General features: G+C 44.0%; 2 protein-coding genes across 5 annotated transcripts in view; one reads left to right on the top strand and one right to left on the bottom strand.

Annotated features, from left to right (window-relative positions):
* The window catches only part of DAAM2 (dishevelled associated activator of morphogenesis 2), a 237998-nt gene that overhangs the window by 191626 nt on the left and 21744 nt on the right, over positions 1 to 24628 (top strand). For 3 of the 4 annotated variants that reach the window (XM_014261243.2, XM_088053799.1, XM_088053800.1), the window contains 6 exons: positions 7680 to 7764; positions 9248 to 9354; positions 10053 to 10141; positions 19354 to 19522; positions 21287 to 21394; positions 22750 to 22810. In XM_014261243.2, the coding sequence (XP_014116718.1) occupies positions 7680 to 7764; positions 9248 to 9354; positions 10053 to 10141; positions 19354 to 19522; positions 21287 to 21394; positions 22750 to 22810 (619 nt within the window). The remainder of the gene's footprint in view (positions 1 to 7679; positions 7765 to 9247; positions 9355 to 10052; positions 10142 to 19353; positions 19523 to 21286; positions 21395 to 22749; positions 22811 to 24628) is intronic. The other variant, XM_088053801.1, reaches the window with a different exon arrangement.
* On the bottom strand, positions 10849 to 18312 carry LOC148184618 (uncharacterized). Its single transcript, XM_088053394.1, has 3 exons — positions 18203 to 18312; positions 16665 to 16754; positions 10849 to 12272 (listed from the first exon to the last, which is right to left on the bottom strand). The coding sequence occupies exons 2-3, from the start codon at positions 16668 to 16670 to the stop codon at positions 10959 to 10961; spliced, it is 1320 nt and encodes a 439-aa protein (XP_087909520.1). The 5' UTR covers positions 16671 to 16754; positions 18203 to 18312; the 3' UTR covers positions 10849 to 10958.

Genomic DNA, 24628 nt, shown 5'->3' with positions numbered 1-24628 from the left:
GATTTTTTGAGTTTAAATAAAGGTCCATAATAAATGGCTTTACCTGTTATGTATGATACTCCAAGGCAAACTAAACAAGTTAGTACAATCATGTCTGAGATCACAACTAGGAACCCAAAGGTAGGGTTGTGATAAAAGATGAACCACTGCCTCATCAATATCTCATGGATTTTGGGATTCCCATATTTGGTCTTGCTTTGCTCCTCTTGGATCAGAAAAATAGTCATCCCCAGATCCTTCTTGGAAGGTAATTGAGAGTATTTGAATGCAAAGTTGCTTGGTTACTCATGAACTTTTGCTGAAGAAGAAACCAGGAAAGAAAAGCCTGTTTCTTTCTGTACTTGCCAGAATACTTTCACAGTGACATTCTGAAAAGGCACCGGCGGAACCTTTTTTCCCAACATGTTGATATAATAGCGTAAGATGTACCTGGTAAAATGTCCCAGCTGTTGTCGCACAAAGGTTAAACCACTGTTATCTTCACAACTGAGATGCTTGGGCAACTGAGGTAAGAGGATGTAGAAAGAGTGGCTGCATCTTTCTGTCTTCTGGCTGAATGTGAAGTTAGACCATCCTGGCTCCTGAATGCTGCTTCTGAGAGGAGGCCTTTATGGGGTAGTGACAATCGGTATTCCCAAAACATAGATATTGAAAAGCCTGCAGCTTGGAAGTTGTACAGAGCCTTAGGAGAACTCAGGAGCTAGAGAACACTTCTGTCTTAGTCACAAAGTTCAGGAATGAATTAACTAGTAGCCTGTGTGAAATGACTTGTGGAGATGGAGAATTATGCAGTCAATAAAAGCTAAGACTTGGGTGAGCTGTACAAATTTGCCTTAGGACATAGCTAAGTATCAATCAGTGCCTGTCACTGTGACAGCTACTACTACTCGCATCTGTTGGGAGCACTGTAATTCAATAGCAATGTGGTGGTTTTAAAGCACTAGTTAAGAATCACTAGAAAACTTACTCATTTCTTGCTGTGAGGTATGAATTAGGAGAAGGGCAAAACAGGCTCCAAACCTAAAAGGAAAAAAGAAAATTTATTAACAGAACTACAATAATAAGAAACCAGAATAAAACCTCCAGAAACCCTTCCTCCCCACCACCCAACCTTTCCCTTGTCCAACTGACAACACAGAGACAAAACTTGGTGGTTAAAGCAGTCCCAACTATACATTAGTCTTTTCATTAGTCTTTGGAGAGAAAGGAGTTCTCTCTTGTCATTCCACGGAGAGTTCTCCACAAGAAAACAGTTTTCTCATGGCTTTTCATTCCTGTGATGGCAGCCACCTGGAAAAAAACTCCACCATCATGCCCTCCTCCCATTTCACACCACCCAGAAGTGTGTTCATGGGCCATTAACTCAAGGGGTATTATTTTAAAGATGAGTTATTTAAAGACAAAGGTTCTCTTCAACTGTCTCTGTGATCATCTCTGGGAACAGAGGTTTTCTCCTTTTCTCCCTGGGGGCCAAGGGTCTTCATCAACCCTCACTTCTCTCTCTCTGTTCCAGCATTTCATGGGATCACAATTACTCTACCATCTACTCAGCTTCATCAATGGATACCTTTGCTCAGATCTACACTTTGAAATACTTCATTCACCCCAAAATACTCTTTCATGAATTAAAGGAGTTTTCCAGAACATTACTGTGCATCTCCATGGCGTTACCAAAACAGTATTTCAGCTTATTAAAGCATCTCCTCATTTTCTTTCCATCTGAGGCTAGACTCCTTCTTTTACTGGCTTTGATGGTTTATATTGCCTCTTTACATGTTGATCATTCTCGCTTTCTGCTCTCTGGAAAGGAATTAAATCTGCAGGTCTTAGCTGGGTAGTAAAAGGGTTAAAATCTGGCTCAAGCCGTGGCGGATATTCATGGTGTCGGATTTCAGCTCAGCAGGGCAGGAAGGCAGTGGACGGTGTTCGGCTGCTTTTCGGCTTGGAGCCGTCTGTGCAGGCCATGGGGCGGGCATATTGGCAAGATGTCAGCAGCCATGGCCCAGCCCAGCCTAGCGTCAGGCCCCCCTGGGAAAGGCTTCAACCACCCCGCTGGAATAGGACCCGGAAGGCTTCCCGGGAGGGCCGCAGCAGAGCCTGGCCCTGGCCTGGAGCTGGGAGAAATCCTGCAGGCTCCGTCCTCTGCCCGGGAGTCGTGGGAGGCTGAGCCCAGCCCCCGCCGGGCCACACGGGCCTGGGCAGGGGGAGGGGGGAATGGGGGCTAGCCAGAGTTCTGTTACCTTTCAAAGCCAGAAACAAACAAACAAACAAAAAAAAAACCAACACCCCCCCCCCAAAAAAAAAAAAACAAAAACACAGAAGCTCTCGGTCTTAAGGTTAAAAGGTGGTATTCACAAAGGTTATCTTACTTTTCAATAGTCAAAAAACTGTCAGTTCTCAGAACTGGCCAGCTATTGGCCAGGTCTCAGACAGAGAAGAAACTCCCAGCAGCCTCTCTCAGAGCTCTCACATCCGTGGATGTTTTCCAACTCTTTTTCCTAATTGCCAACCTACCACAAGCAGGTATAAAAGTCCTTGATACATGATAACCAGTCCTCTTCTCCAAGGTAAAAGAAACAGTGCATCCTTGATCCCTGTGGTATGCGAGCTTAACATATCTGCAACAACATTCAATTTCTCTGTTACTGGGAAAGTATCTTCCTTCTCAAAAGCTAAGAAAAATCCAAGGAACAAGCCCATGAAATAACTCACTTTTTCCTTGGAGGGGGAGATGGTTAATGAGTGACAAGCATTTTGCTTTGATTCATGGGAGGGAGAAATGGAGGGAGGAGGTTACTGTGAGTTAAATCAATGGGTATATTTAAGGAGGAAAAAACGAGTGAGCACTGGATGTCTGTAAGGGAAGTTGATGTAAAACTGCAACATGTCTCCCAGGCATGTTCCGAGTCAGGCTGTTGGCGTTCTCTGAGCGGATGAAACAATAAACCACTTGATGTCTGCGAGTGAAGCTGGTGTTAAATCAGTCGAGGTGTCCTGGGGAGATTAGTGATATATTACTGTGCAGAGTCAATAGAAATTATTTATGATGCCAGAGGGGAGAGAGGGATGCATGCTAAGTAGCATATCAGAAGTTATTTGGTACTTTTTGAGCTTTAACATCACTTGAAGATTACTCAAGCAGATGGACTTCCATACACTGGCTCCAGATGTACAAGTGAAGGAAGAAGGAGGGAGTATTCTTGGTAAAGATCTTTTTCCTTCCTCATGTTATAAATGCAAAGGCAAATTTAGGTTAAATAAAAGAACAGTTTATTATAAAACAATTTTTATAATAAAAATAAACAACGAGGAAAAACCACAATAAAATAAACAGCGCAGCGCTGGGTGGACAGGGGTCTATACCCAAAGATATAGGTGTTCCCAAATCCACCAAGGAGGGTAGACTGTCCGGGATTTTTATAGGGATTTTGTGTCCTGAGGCCAAAACTCTGAGCAGTTACTGTTCAACAAAGAGTTTAGATGGCTGGTTGAATGAATTTCCTGGAACCATGGAACTGAATCAATAGACGACTGGGCAGAGTCCTCTCGTATGTAAAAGGTTCTGAGTGCTTCTTGATTGTATCTTCGGTTGGGCTCTCAGAGTGAAGTATCCAAGTCCGGTGTGGAGTCGACAGATATCTCGGCTGGGCTTCCACTTATTGTCCGGCCTGATTGCATCTTCAGTCGGGGCTTGCAGGAAGGGGTGCCCAGGTGCGGTGTGGAGTCGATGGCCATCTCGGCCTGGCTCCTTTCTTTGTTTGGCTTAATTGTTCGTGTCCTGCTTTTTCTTTCAGGCTGATGAACGTCGCCTAGGGTCGTTACCGCCTGAATGGGTAGTTAACTGCTGGGTTTGGGGAAATTCTTCAGCCACACTATATTTTATATACTTTTTACATTGTTACAAATCTAGTTATATACTTATTTATTCTTTCATGAATTTTTTTTATCCAAGGTTACATTTATCATACTCATCTGACCAGTGTCAGGCTCCTGTTGAACAAAACCAGGCAGTATCTGTGCTGTAAATGAATGTGCTGCAGCTGAGGAAAGGGGCACTGTATTTTCTTCTGGTCACATTTACTTCCTGTGTTGTGATCCCAGGATACATGATTTCAAGAAGTGTAAATCATAGGGAGTACAGCTTGAATTGGATGCTGTTCCAAATTGAGTTATCTCCAGCAGCTAGAGGAAGAATGTCTGGATCTGAAAAGCTTGTAAGGAAGTCATTGCAGATTTCCAATAGATACCAAAATGTCGTTTCTGTAGTGTAAATTTTTGGGCCATAGTTCCACTTTAATTTTGCTGTCTCTCTCATTTTTAGGCTCTGAGGGATACCTCTTTTCAGTTTTAAATTGAAAGATTTAACACATGTGCTTTAGGTTCTTCTTTAATCAGTTCACCCATTTCTGTTTAAAAGCAGCATATCTGTTTCACATTACTGCTGGCCATCTTTAAGATCTGCTGCATGGCTGGGCATGAGTTTTGAAAATAGACAAAGAATCTCTTGATTAACAATTCTTTGGCCAGTTATTCAGGCAGTTTTTAAGTGGGAAGATCTGTGTTTTGTTTTGTGTTGTTGCTTTTGAAAGGCATCCTGTCCCAGAAGAACAAGCCCATTTTGGAAGAGTTAGATTATTTTGCTGTAAATCCTTCCATACTAGTAATTAAATTGGTAATAATCTAGGATGCACACCTGCAGGCACCATGACCCTGTTGTAGTCTGTAAGTGACCAAGTTAAATTGCTTCTCGGCAGGGGACTAGCATCCTTTCTGCTTTCCTCTACTGTGGGCTAAACTATTCAAACCAGATGTTTTTCTGCTGATGGCTGGCAGGGCACAGAATTATCCAAGAAATCAAAGTGTTTGTATAACTCTCTGTCCTTGGGGCTCTCAATTATTTTTGAACAGAAGATGTTTTCAAGTGTATTTACTGCTGATGAATGGCAGCAAAAAAGGAGCTTGGAATCCTTGGGCTTCTGGACAGAATAGCAAGATCAGTGGTAATATATGCAATGCCACTGCAGTGGATATATGTCAAACCTGTTTATTGTTTGCTGCATGCCCAACACACATAGAGGTACTTCCACTGTGTGATGGGTGGTCAGTGAGTAATTGCTCGAGTAATTTGCATGAAAAACACATGAAATGCACCCTCATTCTTTTTAAACTCTGTGAAAGTAGCCACAAAACTCCTCCACCCTAGTGTTGATGCGTTGCTTTATTTCATTCCCCCTCACAGAGTGTGTGCCTGTGTTACAAGTCTAATCTGCAGACTGCAGATTCTGGAAAATTCAAAGGTAGGCTCTAAAGGAAAAATAATCAACAAAATGTAGCACTTTAAAAACTTTAGGTGCCAAATTGTTTGGGCATATGTGTATGTGTCTCCTAGGGACCAGCCCCACAACCACCAGTTTCAGCCATTCTCTGGTCACAGTGTTTGACTGGTTCAGGGTCACATAGCCATGGACTTTACAATTCACTATTTAAGCCAAAAGTAACCCTTACATTTTCTGACTGAAGCTGTAGAGCTTTATGCAGAACATCATGTACTGAAGTTTGGTTTTTTGATCCAAACTAATGACTTGAAGTAAAAAAGTTTCTAACCTTTCAATTATAAAACTATTAATCCTTATATATCATGTGAGTGTTACAAATACACATTATAATATTGGCTTTTCGCAAGTATTAAGATGAATGTTATATGTATAATGTTAGAATGGCTTTGCTGTGTGAATGTAGTTTTCTTCTCTAGTGCAATTAGCAGAAATTTAGGCATAAGTGGTAATAGTCGATATAGTATGTTTGAATGGCCTGCTGGTTAGGATAACCTCCAGTGAACAGATGATGGGGACCTGGCTGCTATCAACACTCACCACCTGTGCAAAGAAGGACCAAAGCCCAAATTAAAAGATGATAAGAAGAGAATTAAAACCACAAGCCAAGAAATGTGCATGCTCTAAAAAGACGGATCCAAGGAGCGGCCATGCTAAAAAGTTCCTTGGAAATGTAAAATAGTTAATAGAAAGTTTGAATATGTATAAAGTTTATGAATATGCATCAAGTTGATGCAATAGAAATGGTATATAAAGGGTGTTTCCAAAACACCTGGTGTGCTCTTGGCAGAGTGCCAAGCACCCAGACATTTTAACCCTTTGCTTTGTCTCCTATTGTCTTTTTTATTAAGCCTTTTAAAATTTACCAGAACAGTGAATGTCGTTTTTCACATGAACATGGCCCAATTATGAAGTTTTTCTGGAAATTCAGTACTTTATCTTGCTTAGCTGCTATCAGTTTTCCCTCCTTGTGGAAAGATGATATGATGACCAACTTGGAACACAATAAGAGCAATTGGTTCAGAGATGTAATATTTAAAGGATTTCAAATGTCTGTTGATTCATATTTTAATTTCCAGCTGTTGATTAAATTGGGCAATATTAAAATATTTTAAGTTTTTTAGATTTAGTAATATTTCCTATCTGTAAAAAGAAATATTTTCTTTTGCTTTCACCTAGTTCCAAAAACATTATTCTATCCAAATGCCAATGGCAATGTAAAATTTCAACATGGAACTTCCTAGCACTGAAGACTAAAACATTTTGCCTCATGTATCAGTCTGTGTCTTATTTATATTTGCATTTTCTGTTTCTACGGTTAATTAATTATATTGTTAGTAGAAGGTCCATGGAGACTGTAGACTTCACTCTTCAAATATTTATTTTTACACTCTACTGTTTCAGTTCCAAAACTGAGATTTTCTTGTAGGGTAGCTTTTCCTTTATGTTTCACTTCAATATTCCCTAGTCTCCTGAAATGACTTAAATATCATGTGTTGGGGTTGGTGCATTTCTTTGTTGACATCTTCTCTGAGAACCACCAAGTTAATTTCAGATATCCATCAAGCAACATCTTGGTAATCACAAATTTTGACTCCTCCTAATCTGCCCTGGATTTCAAGTGGAGACCTTGAGACTTCTTTTCTTTATTGATTCTGTGTTCAATTGTAGATGATGACTCCTACTCATTGTACAGAGATTGACAGGAGTAGGTGCTAAGGAGAGTGTAATCTTAGTACCTCAGATAACATTAAAAAGCTCCTGTTTTCAGAGCTTGTTTCACATTGGATATGTAACATGGCAGATGACAGACAGCAGATGCTGTTTGTTCCTTTGTCATCTGTCATTGCTGACAGAGTGAACTTACCTAGCACAAGCAGTTTTCTTGCAAGAAAACCCTTTCTCAGTAAAAGAGTTCTCAGTCACATTATTTGTTACTCTGGGAGATGTTTTAATATTCACAGGTCAAGGTGTTACATGAGCTCACAGTCAGAAGTCACATGGACGTGAAAAGTTTTATTATAGCAAAAGAACATAATGAGGGAGGTGTCCAGTATGGGGGAACTTAGAAGCACTTTTGATCTATGAGGACTTGATTGTTATTAATCATCATCTGATTTTTGACATTTGTTTGGTTAGCTGAAGAGGATGAAAATATACTATCCATAAAATCCCTGTCTTTAGAACTGATTTGTTCTTACTGAATATTCTAGAATAGTAACTTCACAGTAGAGCTTGCTGTGGTTGTTTCATGCCTGTTTAGTGCAGCATTTCAGGCTTCCTACATTCTGAATCATCAGTCACTTAAACTTTGCACTAATGGTACAATGTTGATACTTTTGAAAGGTTGAAGCTGTCTAATGAAGAAATCAGACAAGCAATCTTGAAGATGGATGAACAAGAAGACCTAGCAAAAGATATGCTTGAGCAGGTGAGAAAGATTAAAGTCAGATAAAACATTTTCAGGTCCTTCACTGCCTTTTCTCAAGTGGATATATGTACTGGCACTGCTGGTGTTTCTGCAGATCAGAACTTGGCCCTGTCATGTTAGTGGAGCTGCATATGAGAACATGAGAAAAGTATTTTTCGTAATGTTGTCGGGTATACCTCTATCATGTAACTGTTTCTCGGTGCAAAATTTGCCTGATTACAGGTGGTATGAGGTTTCTTTTTATGTCCTCTCTTCCATAATTTTTCCCATTTCTACTTTTTCCTGCTGATTATATTTTGTTGCTGTTGTTTGCCTTTTCTCTTTTTTCTTCATCTCCCTTCTTTACCTGCTTTTTTTGTCAGAACATGCCAGGAACCAGACCATGTAGGTCAATGGTTAGAGCCAGGACTAGAAGGGATCTCTCAGAAACATTAGAAGGGGAGCCAGGGATTTCCATCCCCGGCACCTGGTTGACTGTACAGCTTGTGAGGAAAAAATCCCCACAATTACACCACCATTGCCCAATTTCAATTTATAAAAGGTGACAGATGATGCTTTCACCAAAGCGACATGTGATAAAGTTCCTTAGGAGTGGGAAAAACATTATAATTATGAACTGTCTAATAAATGTGATTCCTTCTTTCTGTGCTGTCACAGTGTTTAATCCTGCGCAAAAAGCTTTTCCATTGTGGAAATTTACTTGTCACGTTATCTGAATGACCACAGCTGCTCCAGAGGTCACTGCAGGCTTCCGATGCTCCACACCATTGAATATCACGTATTTGCAGTACAATAAAGTATGAACAAGTGGTAAAAGGCAGAGTGCTTGATATGCCTTGTGAGCCATTTTTGTGAGTGTGAGCTGAGGCTGTGGGCAGTATTTATAACCATACTAATGCACAGATATGTCAAAAATCTATCAGAGTATGAGCTTTTAAGGTCAGCATATGAATAGCAACCAGTGTCAGACACATATCCAGTTGCTTGGTTATTGTTTTATTGTTTCATCAATGTAGGGCTTATCCAAGAGAGATAGATGAGGCTTTGCGTATACTCTACAACAGGCACAATGGGTACTTCATTGTTTGGGACACATCCTGCCCTTGTTTCCACCAATCTAAGCTCCAAATAGTGCTGTGGGAATCAAGTTCTCTCTGTACTTCCCCTTTGGTAAGTTGCAGTAGCACTTGGCCTTTAGGATTTTGAAATGGAAAATTCCCCATAGAATTAAAAATTAATCTTAGTGGGGTCAGTGAAGGATAAAGACAGAACAGCAAGCAAAGGTTTAGAAGAGGTCAGTTTTGTAGACACAGCTGCATTTTTTTGAAATTATGGTCACACGGCTGAGTCAATGTGATGCTTCCCAGTGGTAGCAGGGATCTGAGGGCTTTCTCTCCACCAGGGTTTGTTTGTGCTCCTCCGTCCCTCTCTCATTTTCCTTGGATCTCACATCTCAATGTTTGGTCTGTGTCTCTCACTCTAGCTACTGAAGTTCATTCCTGAAAAAAGCGATACTGACCTGTTGGAGGAGCACAAACACGAAATTGAGCGCATGGCCCGGGCGGATCGTTTCCTCTTTGAAATGAGCAGGTCTGTTTGATACATTATGGGAGAGTGCATGCAGGAATTCTCAGAAGCAGTTGTAATTGTTATTGAAAATTGATCATCTGGCACTGGGGCAGAATGTACAAGATTGTGGGCCAGCATTATACCCTGTGTTTGCCAGAAGCCCATGAATGTTGCAAATATTTCTGTTCATGACACAAACTTTATTGACAAGAAGCACTCTCTGTACATCTGTGCCCTGATGGCAAGCAGAAATCTGCCTCCTCTGCCTAAATTTGTTCACCAAAAGCAATGGAGATCCAGGTATCAGATGTAGTGTAGCCAGGGGTCAGAATTTAATATAGATCCCTTTTTCTGTTAAGCTATCTCATCTCCTCATCCTCTGACCCTCTTTCTTGTTCCAGCTTTGCTACACCCCTGATGAGGATTAACATTTTGTTCTGCTAATTGAGGTGTAGCTGGCATCTCCCATGACTCTTACATTTTGAATGTAGTGGGAATTCTTCCAGCTTCTTTTCAGTTGAGAGCAAAACATGACTTGAGGTCCCCCATTTTCATATCCAGGTTGATTATGCAGTATTATTTGTTTGAACTATGTCCATAATCCCATGCCTTGGCTTCATGGGACTGAACATCCAACCATTAGATTATATGGCGAGTATACTGGCCCTGGGCTTAAAGAGTTCCAGTTCAGTGTTGGCTTTCCTCTGCCCTTCATGCAGGATTGACCACTATCAGCAGCGGCTACAAGCATTATTCTTTAAGAAGAAGTTTCCAGAGAGGCTGGCAGAAGCAAAACCAAAAGTGGAAGGTATGGATAATAAAGCATTTGCTAGGAGTTGGGCAGAGGGGCAGGGAAGGTCAAGAGAGGCTTGTCTTCAAAGGAGATGCTGTTACATGCAGGTGTATTTGTAGAGCCAGTGAGCCCAAGGCATGTCATACCCTAAGAAATTAGTTCTGTCTGACATTCTTCTTTCACCCATTGACTTAATAAAGTCACTTTCATGATTGTTACACTGTAAATATGACCTGAAAACTATGACAGGCTGTGCTGAGCTGCCAAAACTTTCATGGCCTTTCTGTGCAGGTCACCCTTCCCTTCTCACCCTCAAGTCCTTTCACCATCCCTCTTCAAAGGGCACTTAGAATAGATACTTCAGGACACTGATACTCTGGGAATGTATAGTTGCCACGGCGACGGAAAGCCCAGAGCACCGCGACTTCTCCAGAGGCAGCCTTGAGAAAGGCTGGCCCGAAGCGCGTGTGAGCAGCTTCGAGCAGTCGAGTGATTCCAGCTCAGCTCAGTAATAGTAGAGTGATTTCAGCTCAACTCAGCTCGGCTCAGCAGCGGCGGCGGGCAGGCGACACAAGAAGCAGGGACGAGATAGCTGGTCCAGCATTCCACCGAGGCACAAGCCTTTATTCAGGCAGAGCTTCGGCGAAGGGTGCAGGTAACAGCGAATCTCCCAAACAGGGGAAAACCTGGGATATTTATGGTGAAGGAGAAGGGCGGGGGGAAGCCCGAGATACCAGTATCGGGGTGGGACAGCAGGGGAGAACACCAATGAAACACAACAGTTTAACATATCTAACTCAAAGACCCCTGGGAGCGACACATTGTGTCTCTCTCACAGAGAAGTATCTCCTCTCCAGGGCAGAGCCAGGATCTCGGGCCCAGTGGCCTCCTCCGTACCCACAACTCCCCCTTCTTTACTTATTAAAAAGGCATCCCCTAGAGAGTTAGCTGATAGCTTCTTAAAACATGAAAACATACTTAGGAAGATAATAACAATTAGGAAAACCCAAAAAATGTTCTTGAGGACAGAGGCAACCCATCTCTCGAGTCCCCAGCTCACAAAAAGGTCTTCAAGCCACTGGGGCTCTTTTTCAGTCTGGAGTTTTTGGACTGCATGTTGGAGTCTCTGGATGCAGGCGTGGATGCCTTCACTGGGGCTGGAGAGGTTAAAGCAGCACAGACCATCTGATTCCTCGCAGCTGTGTCCATGGGCCAGGAGTAGAAAGTCTATGGCAGCTCGGTTTTGTAGTGTGGCATGCCTAACAGTCTCTTCACCTGTCAGGAGGTCACTCAGGACAGAGGAGGTCCGGTTGGCCTGCTTACCAAGCCTACACTCCAGGTGAGAAGGCTCACCAAGGGCTTTAGCAGCAGCTGCCCACGGCAAAAATGCTGACATCATCACCCTCTTTGTGTAGGACCGATCTTTAATTTGGCTATTGCAATTTTCATCTAATTGGGCGAGATCTTTCTTTTGGCAGGCCAAGTCATTCTTTTTCAGCCAATCATGTATTAGAGTTGAATTTGGAGTGAGGATGGTAAGCTGTCCAAGCGTGCAAGGACCTCCCCGGAGTCGGGAAGGGATTCCTGCCCACACTCTATCCCCACAGATCAAGAACACTCCCCGGAGCAGCACTCTGGGATAGTGAGAGGAGGTGGATTGTGTGCTGCTGGTGTAATTGCACCATTTGGACTGACTGTAAATTTTACTGTTGGGAGTCACATTTTTCCTTGATTTAATTGCCTTTTGGTATTTCAAGGCAGGCCATGCATTGGCTACTGGGTGATAATTAAAATTTATGCAATAGGTAGCTTTGGAGGATCCCAAAAACTCTAATTCCTGGGGTTCCTCTGGTGCATGGGGCAAGATCTTTGTCCACTCATCCCAAGTGTCTCCTGGGCTGGGTTCTTTCCCTGTGAAAGGATATTCATGGGGCTGTAAAGGAATCCCTACCAGGCAGGATGACAGAGGGTTGGTGGCGCTGCCCATGGACAAGCACATGTGGTCTTGTTGGAGTGTCTTTGCGAGGGTGATCCACACGTTCTCCTGGGGCTGTGCTACTAGCCAGGCATCCACAGCTGATGTTTTCAGGAGCATCCAGATAATCAGGAACATCAGGAACTCAAGGATGGTTTTGCTCTCCATTTTCTACAACAGGACATAAAAGATTAGCTCTGATTTTTGGAGGGGGGGGGAGCTATTTTCTTTTTCCCTTTCCTCTCCTGTCTCTCCCCTCTTTAAAAAAAAACAAGAAAACAAAAAAACCAAAACAATTATCAATTATAAGCGAGATTATTCTGTGTATTGGGGACACATGACCCGACACCAGCAGCAGCACAGAGGTGTACCTTGGTGCAAACTAACAATTTGGGCTAGGCAACAAGGGCAAGAAGGAGAAGGGGGAGGGAGTTAAGAAGACTTGTGTACTGTCACGGTGTCAGGCGTGACGTTGGCAGTCATCTCGTTGCGGCCCTGGTAGCAGGACGGTTGCCAAACTCTGTCTGGTTGTTGGTCTGGTGGCAGGTCGGTTTGGTGGACTCCAACGACGTCTCCGTTTCCAGGCTGCAGTGGGCCGCTGTTTTTCTGGACCTGTGTGGGTCTCAGGAGACTTTGAAAGTTCTGAAGCTGGTGCAGGGTTTGTAGGGCCTAAATAAGGTTTCACATTTTTCCCTGGGAGCCACTTAGGTCCTGATGGTGTGGATACACACGCGTACCCTCTCCCCCAGATAATCAGTGGGAAAGGTCCCGATGTCAGTTGTGATTCAGGATCCTTGATCAGCACTGGCAGCTTCTCTGTGAGTTTGGCATGAGTTGAGTTAGAGAAGTGCTGTATTACAGGGGGGTCAGGCTCTGTAGGCGAGCAATTTGGAAAGTTCATGACATATAGAGCCTTACAGAGCCTCTCAATGTGGGGGATGATTTCTGTTCCTCCCCGCTGGTGATCAAGGACTCTTTTCAGGTTTTGGTGGGTTCTCTCTACTATTGATTGCCCTGTGGGGGAATGAGGAACGCCCGTGGTGTGTTTCACTCCCCACTCATTGAAAGTCTCTTAATTTGTGAGAGGTGTAAGCAGGTCCATTGTCTGTTTTAATTTGTTCTGGGACTCCCAGGGTAGCAAAAGCAAGGAGAAAATGTCGGATGGTGTGCTTGGCATTTTCTCCTGCATGGGCTGAGGCAAACACTGCACCAGAGAAGGTGTCTATGGAGACATGTACATATTTGACTCTCCCGAAGGACGGGACATGAGTGACATCGGTTTGCCATATCTGGCAGCTGTTCAGTCCTCGGGGGTTAACCCCAGAGTTAACAACCGGTATTTGGAACGATTGGCAATTGGGACAGGTGGCAACTATTGCTCTAGCCTGGTCTCTGGGTAGTCTGAACATTCTCATCAGTGCGGGCATGTTCTGGTGGAAGAACTGGTGGGACAATTTCACTTGTGTGAAAATGTCAGGGACATTGGCTGCCCCAGCAGGCATGGCTAAGGCGTCTGCCCTCCTGTTTCCTTCAGCAATGGCACCTGGGAGGTCTGTGTGCGCCCTCACATCCATGACATAGTAAGGTTGCTTTCTGTGAGAGATAAGATATACTAATTCAGAAAGCAATTGGTATAAATTTGGGTTAGAGACCTCTTTTAGAAATGCATGTTCTGCTCTCATAGCTATTCCAGCCACATAAGCCGAATCAGTCAACAGATTGAAAGGTTCTTGGAATTTCTCAAAAGCTCTGACAACGGCTGCTAACTCAGCAATCTGTGGTGATTCCTCGACCGCTTGGACATTGGACTCCCATTTCTGTGTCCTGGGGTCCTTCCAAGTCATGACTGACTTGTGGGATTTCCCTGAGCCATCTGTGAAAACTGTCAGGGCCTGGAGCGGTGTTTTGCTCTGTAATGATTTGGGGACCAAATTAAATGTGGTTTTGAAAAGTCTGTGGCCAGGTGGGTGTATAGAAATTTGGCCTGAATAGCTATTGAGAGCAAACTGAAGGCTCTCATTGGTTTGGAGCAAAGGATCCAAACTTCCAGTTGCCAATGGGAGGAAGATGCAGGTGAACTCACAGGCTGCAAGAGTGCGGAGACGGACTCTAACTCTTTTAATTAGTTCAGCCATGATTTCCTGCGGGGTGGTAACGGTCTTAGTGGGCTGGTTATGTGTAAAGATCCACTCGATGATAAGGAGAGGATCCTTCAATGCAGTGTCCCATTGAAAAATGAGCGCGTGCAAGCGCGGGGCCTTACCCAGGATAACCAGCTGGAAGGGCAGGCTGGGCTCATACCGGTGGGCTTGTCGTGAAGACAGGGCCTCCTGGACCTTGGTGATGGATTCCCGGGCCTCCGGCATGAGGGAGCGTGGTGAGTCGAGGGCCTCACTGCCACGGAGCAGGTTGAAGAGGGGTGCAAGGACTTCTGTTGTTACCCCAAGCAGAGGGCGTATCCAGTTGATGGACCCGCAGAGCTGATGTAGGTTCCGCAGGGTCTTGGGGTCATCTTTGATGGTCAGCTGTTGGGGCATGATGGTCCGCTCACGGATCTGGAGTCCCAGGTAGGTCCAAGGGCAGGTGTGCTGGATCTTGTCCTCACAGATCTCAAATCCAGCATCCTCAATTGTCTGGATAGTTTTTTGTAAAGTCCGGTGCAGATAGTCATCGTCAGCAGCACAAACCAGGATGTCATCCATGTAGTGGAGGATGACGGCATCTGGGAACAGGGTCCTCACAGGTGACAGAATGTGGGCCACGTACCATTGGCAGTTGGTAGGAGAATTTTTCATCCCCTGAGGAAGGACTAGCCAATGGTATCTTTTTAAAGGTGCTTGTCTGTTTGGAGAGGGAACCGAGAATGCAAATCTGGGAGTGTCCCAAAGATGGAGTGGTATGTTGAAAAAACAGTCCTTGATGTCAATGACAGCCAGCTTCTAATCCTGGGGGAGCATTGAAGGGGAGGGCATGCCAGGCTGGAGGGGTCCCATATCCTCAATGACTTCGTTGATCTTCCGGAGGTCCTGAAGGAGTCTCCACCTGTCCTTGCCTGGTTTGCGTAGGACAAAGACAGGGGAGTTCCAAGGGCTATTGGACTCAGTGATGTGGCCCTTGGCAAGCTGCTCTTCCACAAGGGCTTCCAGTGCGTGCAGTTTGGTCTCAGATAGGGGCCACTGATCAACCCACACTGGATGGTGCTGTTTCCAGGTGAGTTGGGGGATGGTAGGCGTCGCGCGCTTCTCAGTGACCCCGACTAAAAATCCCTGCTGGGAATCCACAGAGAAGCCCCCCATTGGGACAGGAGATCCCGTCCCCAGAGGGTGATTGGTGCTTTCACCACAAATGGCCTGATGGTTGCCATTTGTCCCTCAGGTCCTTCAATAACAATATTCCGTTTGCTCCTCATGGAAGCTGTCATTCCTCCAATTCCTGAAATCATGCCTGCTACAGGTTGTAATTCCCAATTGTCTGGCCACTCTGAGCAGGCGATGATGGTAACATCTGCTCCAGTGTCTATCATTCCTGGACGCTGAATCCTTTCCCCATAACAAAACAGGCTACAGTCCACAATAGGTTTGCAGGAGCCCACAACCTGTGTCCACATAGCACTGGGGTTGAGGGGAACATGATCTGGGCAGTCACTAGGAAGTAAAAAGGCCTGTGCCACAGGAGTCTGTTCCTTTAAATAATAAGGAGGGTCTATGCAGGTCAGAGAGATGGAAATTTCATCTCCAGGGTATATAGTCTGGACCTCAGGAACAGTATGAATTTGCCCTGGACAGTTGGTAGGATCCCCAAGTATTAAGATGTTAGAGGGACCGCCTGGTGGTCCACGTTTCCCTGTGGGGACTTTGTAAATACAGTCACCCTTCATATGTAAAGAGAGTCTAGTTACCAGTTGACACCGGGTTCCCATCTGAAGCGCTCCACCTGCTGGGCTTGATACCGGGGTCCCCGTGGAGGCAGGATGGTGGGTTTGGCAGGAGGGGTGGAGCGGTGCAGCATTTGATTTGATGTTGAAGCGCAGGGCCGTTCCGCGCTCTGCTTGAAGTTTCCCGAATGCCAGTTCTGTCTGGGGAACTGTTGGGGGGCTGGAGGTTGTATAGAATGTCTCTCTGGACAGTCTTTGAAAAAATGCCCAGGCTCACCACAATTAAAACAACAATTTCTATTGGAGTCTGCAGCATAAGCTCCAGATATTGCCTCTGCCACTCCTTTAGCCACTGCAAGTGCCACAGTATTCTCACTTGAGGCAGAGGAGTGTTTGGTGCAAGCTTCAACCATCTGATCTATGGTTGGTTTGGGGTCAAGTGGGAGGGCTCACAAAACTGCTTTGCACTCCGGGTTAGCATTGGCCATTGCTATTTTTACTAATAATTCCTTATTATTAGTATTACTAATTATTCCTTATTAGCGCCTGAGGGCTCTCTATCTGCTTTTCAATGGCCACTTTTAACTTATCAATATATTTAATAAAAGACTCAGTTGCCCCTTGCTTAATATTGGTGAAGCACTGTGCTGGCACTTTATCATCAGGGGTGGTAAAAAGAGATATCTTACCTGCATTAGCTATATCCTGTAAAGCTGCTTCAGGCAGGTCCCGGGCCTGATCTCGGGGCTTTTGGAAATCTCCTTCTCCTGCTAATTGCTCTAAAGTAAAGTAAAATTAGGTCTGTTAGCATCTCTTGCATAAACATCTGATAACTGCTTTAAATGTTTCTTCCACTGCCTCTCCCACAACATGTATTCTGCTGGAGAGAGAAGGCAGTTCATAATATTCTTGATGTCATGCGGGACCATGACGTGGGCAGAGAAGGAGGCTTCCAGTATGTGTTTAAAAAAATGTGAACCCCTGCCATGTTCCTCAGCAGCTTTGCAAAGTTCCTGCAGTTCCCTATAATGAAGGGATTCCCATGCAGCAACCTGTGCCCCTGTCTTGTCTCTCCTCATTATTACAGGAAAGGCAAGTATTTTCTGGGACAGAGCTGAGTTCCCTGCCCGTGTGGCTTCCCTCTGCACCTAAGCCCAGGGGTCTTCATACTCAGAGTCTGAATAAGAAGATTCACTGCTCTCATCTCCTAGTGGAGATGGGGGGAGCTTGGTAGCAGCGCAGGGCCGGCTCGGGTGTCTAGATCTGTCCCTTTTGTGGCTGCGTGGGGAAGCCGGGATGGCCCCGCTTCAGCCAGAGCCGTCCCGACCTCCGGGGCACTGTGTCCCTGGAGCGGGATCGCCGCTGGGGATGGGGCCCTCACGCAAAGGGACAGGAGCGGGGCCGCGATGGGGAGCGGTTTCCGGATGGATGGGCTGGGGCCCGACGCGGTTACACCCAACGACGCAGTGTGGGGGGAGGGGGAGCAGGACGCGGCAGGAAGAGAAGGGGTGAAGGCGGGAAAACCGGGGTGGGAGTGGGACAAAATGGCGGGGCTGGCCACGCTGCCAGCGCCAGCTGTGCTAACGCTAGAAACTGGGGGGGACACAACCGGGTGTGAGGGCATAGGAGAGAGGGTAGAGGAAAGACCCAGAGCGGCATGGCCACTGCTGCCCTGGTACGGGCAGAGAGACAGTAGGGGGGAGTCAGGGAGATGGCAGCAGCCCTGTGCCCAGGGGCAATGTCCACCTCCCGACTGACTCTCAGATAGGGAAAGGGGTTCGGGGACACCTGGAAGGGCTGACAGGGTTGGGGGTTTTAACTGGGGACCCAAAACTCCCTCTTCTTTTTTTCCTTCTTTTTCCAATGAGAAAAAAATATTTTGAAACACAGGAAAAAATTTTGCAACAGAAAAATCCCCTTTAGCTTGAACTGTATATAACTTTCTTCCCACATTATCCCAAAAAATTCCTGATTTTGCAGAGTCTGAATTAATTCTAAAATGTTTAAAAACCCAATGAATAAATCTTTTTAAATCCCCTTTAGAAAACTTAAAATTTCCTGCTTTTAGGGTATTTACAACTTGGATATAAAAGTCCCTCTCAGGTGGGGTCAGTCCCCCTACAGAGGACTGATTCCCCATCCTTTTTCACTCCCCACCCAGCAGTAAAACAGCAAAGAAAAAAAAAAAAAAAAAAGCCTGAAAGAACCTTTCACGGGATACACTTACAATTTCTCTTCGGCAGATGCCGGCGGGCGAAAAAAAAGCTGCTGGGTAGGTGGTCACCTGGGGGCCGGTCCTCAGGGGCTTTCCTTGCCCCAGATGGTCGGACGAGGGTCCCTGCCACAGCCTCTTGGATCGCTTCTTGCTAGAACACAAGCAAGCTTCCTCGAGGGGCGGCGGCTCCAACGGCGGCTCGCCTCGCAGCTAAAACTGCAGGCGGACGCTTCTTCAGGGCTTCTTCAAAGCCCCATGGTCGGGTCGCCAGTTGCCGCGGTGACGGAAAGCCTGGAGCACCGCGACTTCTCCAGAGGCAGCCTTGAGAAAGGCTGGCCCGAAGCGCGTGTGAGCAGCTTCGAGCAGTCAAGTGATTCCAGCTCAGCTCAGTAATAGTAGAGTGATTTCAGCTCAACTCGGCTCAGCTCAGCGGTGGCAGCGGGCAGGCGACACAAGAAGCAGGGATGAGACTGCTGGTCCAGCGTTCCACCAAGGCACAAGCCTTTATTTAGGCAGAGTTTCAGTGAAGGGTGCCAGTAACAGCGAATCTCCCAAACAGGGGAAAACCTGGGATATTTATGGGGAAGGAGAGGGGCGGGGGGAAGCCCGAGATACCTGTATTGGGGTGGGACAGCAGGGGAGAACACCAATGAAACACAGCAGTTTAACATATCTAACTCAAAGACCCCTGGAAGCGACACATTGTATCTCTCTCACAGAGAAGTGTCTCCTCTCCAGGGGAGGGCCAGGATCTCGGGCCCAGCGGGCTCCTCCGTACCCACATATAACCTAGAAGGAGGGGAGGCATATGGCTTCTGTCTCACATGCATGGTTATCGCAGAGAAGAAGTGAGTGTATTCTACTCTGCATTTTCAGAAGAGCTCAAGCCTTCCCTCTGTTCTCACTGGCTGTGTTTTTAGAACATGAAGTAACAGGAGAACAGCCTTGGTCCCGTGTTCAGAGGAGCTTCCTACAAGTTCAATGTAGTGCATTTTCCTTCCAGTTGTCCTCATTCTTGGGTTGTGTGGGTGCAGGAAGGACAGACACTGTTGCAGTATTTGTTGTGCAAATGGTATTCAGGGTATTTCAAATTATGGGCCCAAGCATGTTTTAAAAGCAGCCACTGTGCAATAACTTGCTTGTCTTTTTTCTCTCTCTTCAAGCCATTCTTCTGGCATCCAAAGAACTCATCCGAAGCAAGCGTTTGAGGCAGCTCTTGGAGGTAGTTCTTGCCTTTGGGAATTATATGAACAAGGGCCAGAGGGGAAGCGCTTATGGCTTCAAAGTCTCCAGCCTGAACAAAATTGTTGACACCAAATCCAGCATAGACAGGTAGGGTAAAAGGTCAAAAATATGTTGGTTACTGTGCTACTGCATCTCTTAGCATAGCAGTGAAAATGGGTTTTTGTTTGGTTTTTGCTCTGTAGACAATTGAAAATAATATCTTACTTGGCATTTAAATAGTGATTTCCATTCTTAAATATTCTGCAGCAGTTAAGACCAGCTATTAACACAGCAACCAAATTCTGCTATTCCTCTGGATAATGCACATCTGATGTTGAATTGTGTTTCTGCAACCTTATGCATAGATGACAAAAAGTATTTCACAAAAATTTAAGTAAGTTTGGAGAGAAGCAGGATTTCTGTGGAATTTGCTCTTTCTACCAAAGTTTTATGGCTGTGGTTTTCCAAAAAAAAGAAAACACACACAAAAAAATCTGAGCACAATTTTATGTCTCATGTGAAACATGGCACATGTTTCTGATGCAAGACTGTCACAAACTTTTTCTCTATGTACATCACTAATGAAACCATAAGGCATAACCCAGAGAAATGGATCCTGGTTGTATCCTGGTTGAGTAGATAAGGAAATCAGCTGGTTTGGGAATGTGGAGCTTACTGTTCATTGATACAGACTGTAGGTCTTTATAGTCACTATGTTTTGCCCCAAATCCCTATACTGATTCTGGAAATTAATCCAGCTGAGATTGGGCATAGATTATGACTTTTGGACTCCAGCAGAAGTAAGATTTTCCTTGGAGATCTCTTATGCAGGTTCTTACTAACTTGCACCTTCCTTGAATTTTAAGATCTGCTGAGACCATATTGTGGTTAAATTACTTCAGGCTGTGACAGAATGAACGATGGCAGTAAAATATCATAAGAAATTAATTCCTACCTAATAAAGTTTGAACTAACAGAATACTGTTCTGACTACCAAATTTTTTTTTCTGTATCCTAAGGCTAACCCTTGTATAGCTAGTGTTAAACTCTTTTTTGCCTTAATGTATCAGCTTGATACATTATGCCTTAAAAATCAGCTTGATTTTTCCATATATTAAATTGTCCTGTGCAGATTCTGTTCTCTTACCAGCTCCCAGCTCCCAGGCTCCAGTCTGTGTGAAGCAGTGGCCATCTGTTATCTTCCCTGTTATGGCTGTCTGTTCTCTTTACAAGCAGAATTCCTTGTTTACTTTACTAATTTCCTTAAACCGTCTGCATCCCTCATACATCTCAATTCTATCTGCTCCTACTTGGGCTGCCATTGGTTTTGTGTTAGTAAGCCTGACAACTACACATAAGCTCAACTCTTTCATTACTATGGTAGTTTTCTTTATAGCTTTTCCAACCTTCAGGAACCTTTTTTCTCTTCTTAGTTCTCAGCATTTTTTTTCCCACTTTGCCTCTGAGGACAGCTTGCTTTTCCCTTAAAACTTAATGTCCCTTTAGTACTATTAGTTATTTATTCTCTGAAGTATCTGCTGAAAAATATTATTCTGTGTTATGCAATTTTCTTTTCTATTACACCATCTACAGAGATGGATGGAAGCATGCTGGTATTTCCAGAATAAATTAGGATACAGTATATTGCTTGAGGTTTTAGGAAGGATGGTTCATAAAGGACTAATCCATTTCAGTACTTTGTACTTTTCTATCAGTAGCACAGCTGCTAACTGCTGATGCATTGTTTATTTTGTTCAAACAAGCATATTTCCTACCCAGATATTTTTCACTGATTTGTCACAATCCTTTCACCGTCCTTTCCTTCTCATTACAATCTTCCTTCTCATTTCTTTGTTATTTTGTTTTCTTTAGAAACATTACACTCTTGCATTACTTAATTATGATCTTTGAAAAGAATTATCCAGATATCCTAGATATCCAATCTGAGTTGCAGCATCTTCCAGAAGCAGCAAAAGTCAAGTAAGTCCAGTGCTATTATTTCTCAGAGCTGGAGTTCCCAGCGATTTTTGTTAACTTAGTTATATAATTCATTTTCATTTCTGTCTTCTAAACCCATGGCCAGCCTTACAGATGTAATGCCTTTGTTGTAGATAACTGAATCGATAGCTTTACTCAGATATGCCTGTATTTACTTTATTTCTGAATCAGACATTCTAACTAGACTGGCTGTTTTTTGTAATTCACCTACTATATTCTATGGTTGTTCATCAAAGTGTGATATTTTTTCTGGGTAATTGCAGGGTCAATTAGGCACAGAGGCTACAATAAATCTTTTTCAGGAAGACTGTTCAAACTTTTGCATAAAACAGTCTTGCACAGAAATATGGAAAGCATCATACTTTCTGTAAAAAAGTCAATGGTCCATTTCTAGAAGTGTGAAAAATGAGTACAGAAGCCATCCCCCAAAATATTAACTTTTTTTTTTCTCTTTCCAAAAAATATTATGCATATTATTTACCCAGACATGATTCTTCATGTAAGGAACCAGTCCAACTAACAAAAGACAAGTGAAAAATGAATCTATTTTCACACTTAAAAGGCATTTATTAAAGCATTAATGGTGTTTTTGAGATGTAAGATACTACTCCCCAATTATTTGGAGGGGATGCCTGCTGACTCACCAATAGGTGCTCACTAGTCATCTGGAAATGAAAGACTTATTTTGCTCACAAGCCCTAGGAAAAAAAGAAACTCACATTTATATATGATGAGCAGAAATTCAGTGTAACATTTGTGTCTAGGGAAACATGTATGAACATTAACAATACATTTCTATGCTCAGTTACAGTGTAAGTTGGCCCAGACTACCATATGGTAAAAGTGCAGATGGAAAAAACAATGTTTGGACTGAGAGGAAGAAAAAAAAATCACATGTAAATGTACTGCTAATGGGATTTAGTAGTTATGTGGTATAAGAATCATATGTAGAAATAATCTGAGACTCCAGTGATGTGTGTGCTAAAGCTGTGCTTCTTGCTTATGTGTCAGCTGATCACTGCAAGCTGGCTGTATGGCATACACTCCTGGTTGAAGGGTCAGATGTTCTGAGGGCAACCTCCCCTTCCCAGAAAAATCCCAGTCTTCAGTGTGACCACAGGCAAGCAGGGTCTGCCTCATCTTACATATCATACAAAAAGTAGTACAGAGCATCAACAGATCCCTTTCCACTCGTTTAGAGTCATCTGGCATGGCTGGTGCCGGAGGCCAGATACCAGACATGATGGGCCAGTGGTCTGTTCTGCTGCACAGTTCCTGTACCCCTGTGTAACACTGCTCTTTTTGTTTTATCTGCTCTGTGTCTGTCTCCTGTGCAGCCTGGTTGAGCTGGAGAAGGAAGTCAACAACATAAAGACTGGATTGAAAGCTGTTGAAACTGTAAGTATGTGAAGGTTTCCAAAGTGCCCCACTTACAATATCTCTCTCAGAATGAGGGGCACGATATATTTTATGATAAGATAAAGTAGGCTTTCTTTTTTCATTCCATTCCGTTCCATTCCAGAATGCATTAACCAAGAAAAAAAGAAATAAAAGCTTCTCATGTGGAGCTCCTGCTGATGATCTTAGCTTAGAGTTAAGGCTAATGAAAAGCTTGTTTGATATCAACCTGGAAGGTAAAAGGACAGTTTGACAATGGCATGGACTGAAAGAAGAAATAAGACTCATGCTCTTTCTTATTGAGGGATGGATGGCTGCTGAGCAAGTGTTTCACATGGCTCTTGGAGTAGTAGTAAGCAGGTAGTGCTCCGTTATATGCAACCCTAACCTCTATCCTAAGCACTCCTTGGAAAGGCAAAGGGAAGGATAGAAACTAGCTGAAGATAAAACATCTGAGCTGGCAAGCAAAGCAACAAGGGTGGGATTTTTCCTGCTACTACTGAAAACCAGTTGTTGGAAATTGCATTGGGTGATTTCTGTGCAAAGATTACCTATGTACAGGGTACTAACACAGAACCCTCTGGTCCTTCCCATTCACCATGAGACAAGACAGTGATAAGTTAATTTCTCTGTCACATAACCTAAATTTGCTTTTGCCTCTGGGGTAGAGGAAGGTATCTTTGTCCTGTTAGCAGCCCCCAAGCTGTCTGGCTGTTGCCAGCATTTCATCATGTAGTTAACCAGTGATCCTCCTGTGAATAAAAAACCCCAAGCTCTTCCAACCTTATTTCTGGATTGTTGGAGTATGGGAGAATGCAGCAATGAGTAGAAATACTGCTCCATACATGGAGTACAGTGTTTGGGAATTAAAAGCACTGTAAAGGGAAGGCTGACATGGAGTTCATGACATGAAGAGAGGCTCAGTTTTTGGCTGGGATAGACAGTTCCTCTTTTTGAAATGTGAGTAGCTAATTCTGTTTTGCTTTCTTTCATTTTAATTGTATTTATATTCTTTCAGATTATTTGTCTTTTTGCCTTGACAGCTGATTTTTCTTCTCTTTTCCATACATGGGTTCCCTGGGCAGCCTCTCCTTCCCATACAGTCACCATCTTCTTGCCTCAGTCTCCTTCCTGCCATGGTATTTTTCTTCTGAGGCTGCCAGCACCTCCTAGTCTGCTTGCTCAGTTCATGGTTTTGTGGCATGTAAAAAGCAGCACTATAGCAAGAATAGAAGATCACTGTCAGGTGGAAAGGGGAGGAGGGGAAGGTGTGATTCTTGATTCTATTCCAGTGTGTTCTCACTACAACCTTGGCTTCAGTGACTGGTGTTTCTTCAAGGCCCCTTAAGAATAGAAAGCTAAAAATAGTTTCACAGTCAGATGTTCTTAAAGGTATTATGAACCATTTGGTTTCCTGGATTTGCAGCTCACTTCTTTGTAAAAATAAGATACATTCATTTTCAAGACATTCATGCGGCTGTTGCTTTTGTGTAGGATGCTTCCAGGACAGATAAGTAATGGAAGAGAATTTTGTCAGCAGAGGTCTTCTCTCACACAGCAAGGAGATCATAACCACCACTTGAGAAATTACTACCATGGCTGAATCATTTCATCCTCTAGCAAGCCAGCAGCCCAGCCCACCAGGGCCAGTTCCAGCCTCTGTTGTGCTACTATGATTAGTAGAGACCATTTCTAGAAGATACAGATCAATTTGTTATTCTGTGGTGTTGCTCTCTGACTGATTACATAGTTAAAGTGATTACTTGTGTGGGTTTGAAGTTTTATTTGCACTTGGAGCCAATTATTCTGCAGGGAAGA

The sequence above is a fragment of the Pseudopodoces humilis genome, chromosome 3 (genome assembly GCF_049639895.1).
Source record: "Pseudopodoces humilis isolate 2021_Gansu_Grassland_sample_001 chromosome 3, ASM4963989v1, whole genome shotgun sequence".
In the NCBI taxonomy this organism is placed as follows: domain Eukaryota; kingdom Metazoa; phylum Chordata; class Aves; order Passeriformes; family Paridae; genus Pseudopodoces; species Pseudopodoces humilis.
The sequence above is the reverse complement of the archived record's forward strand: the minus strand, read 5'-3'. Positions and strand labels throughout refer to the sequence as shown.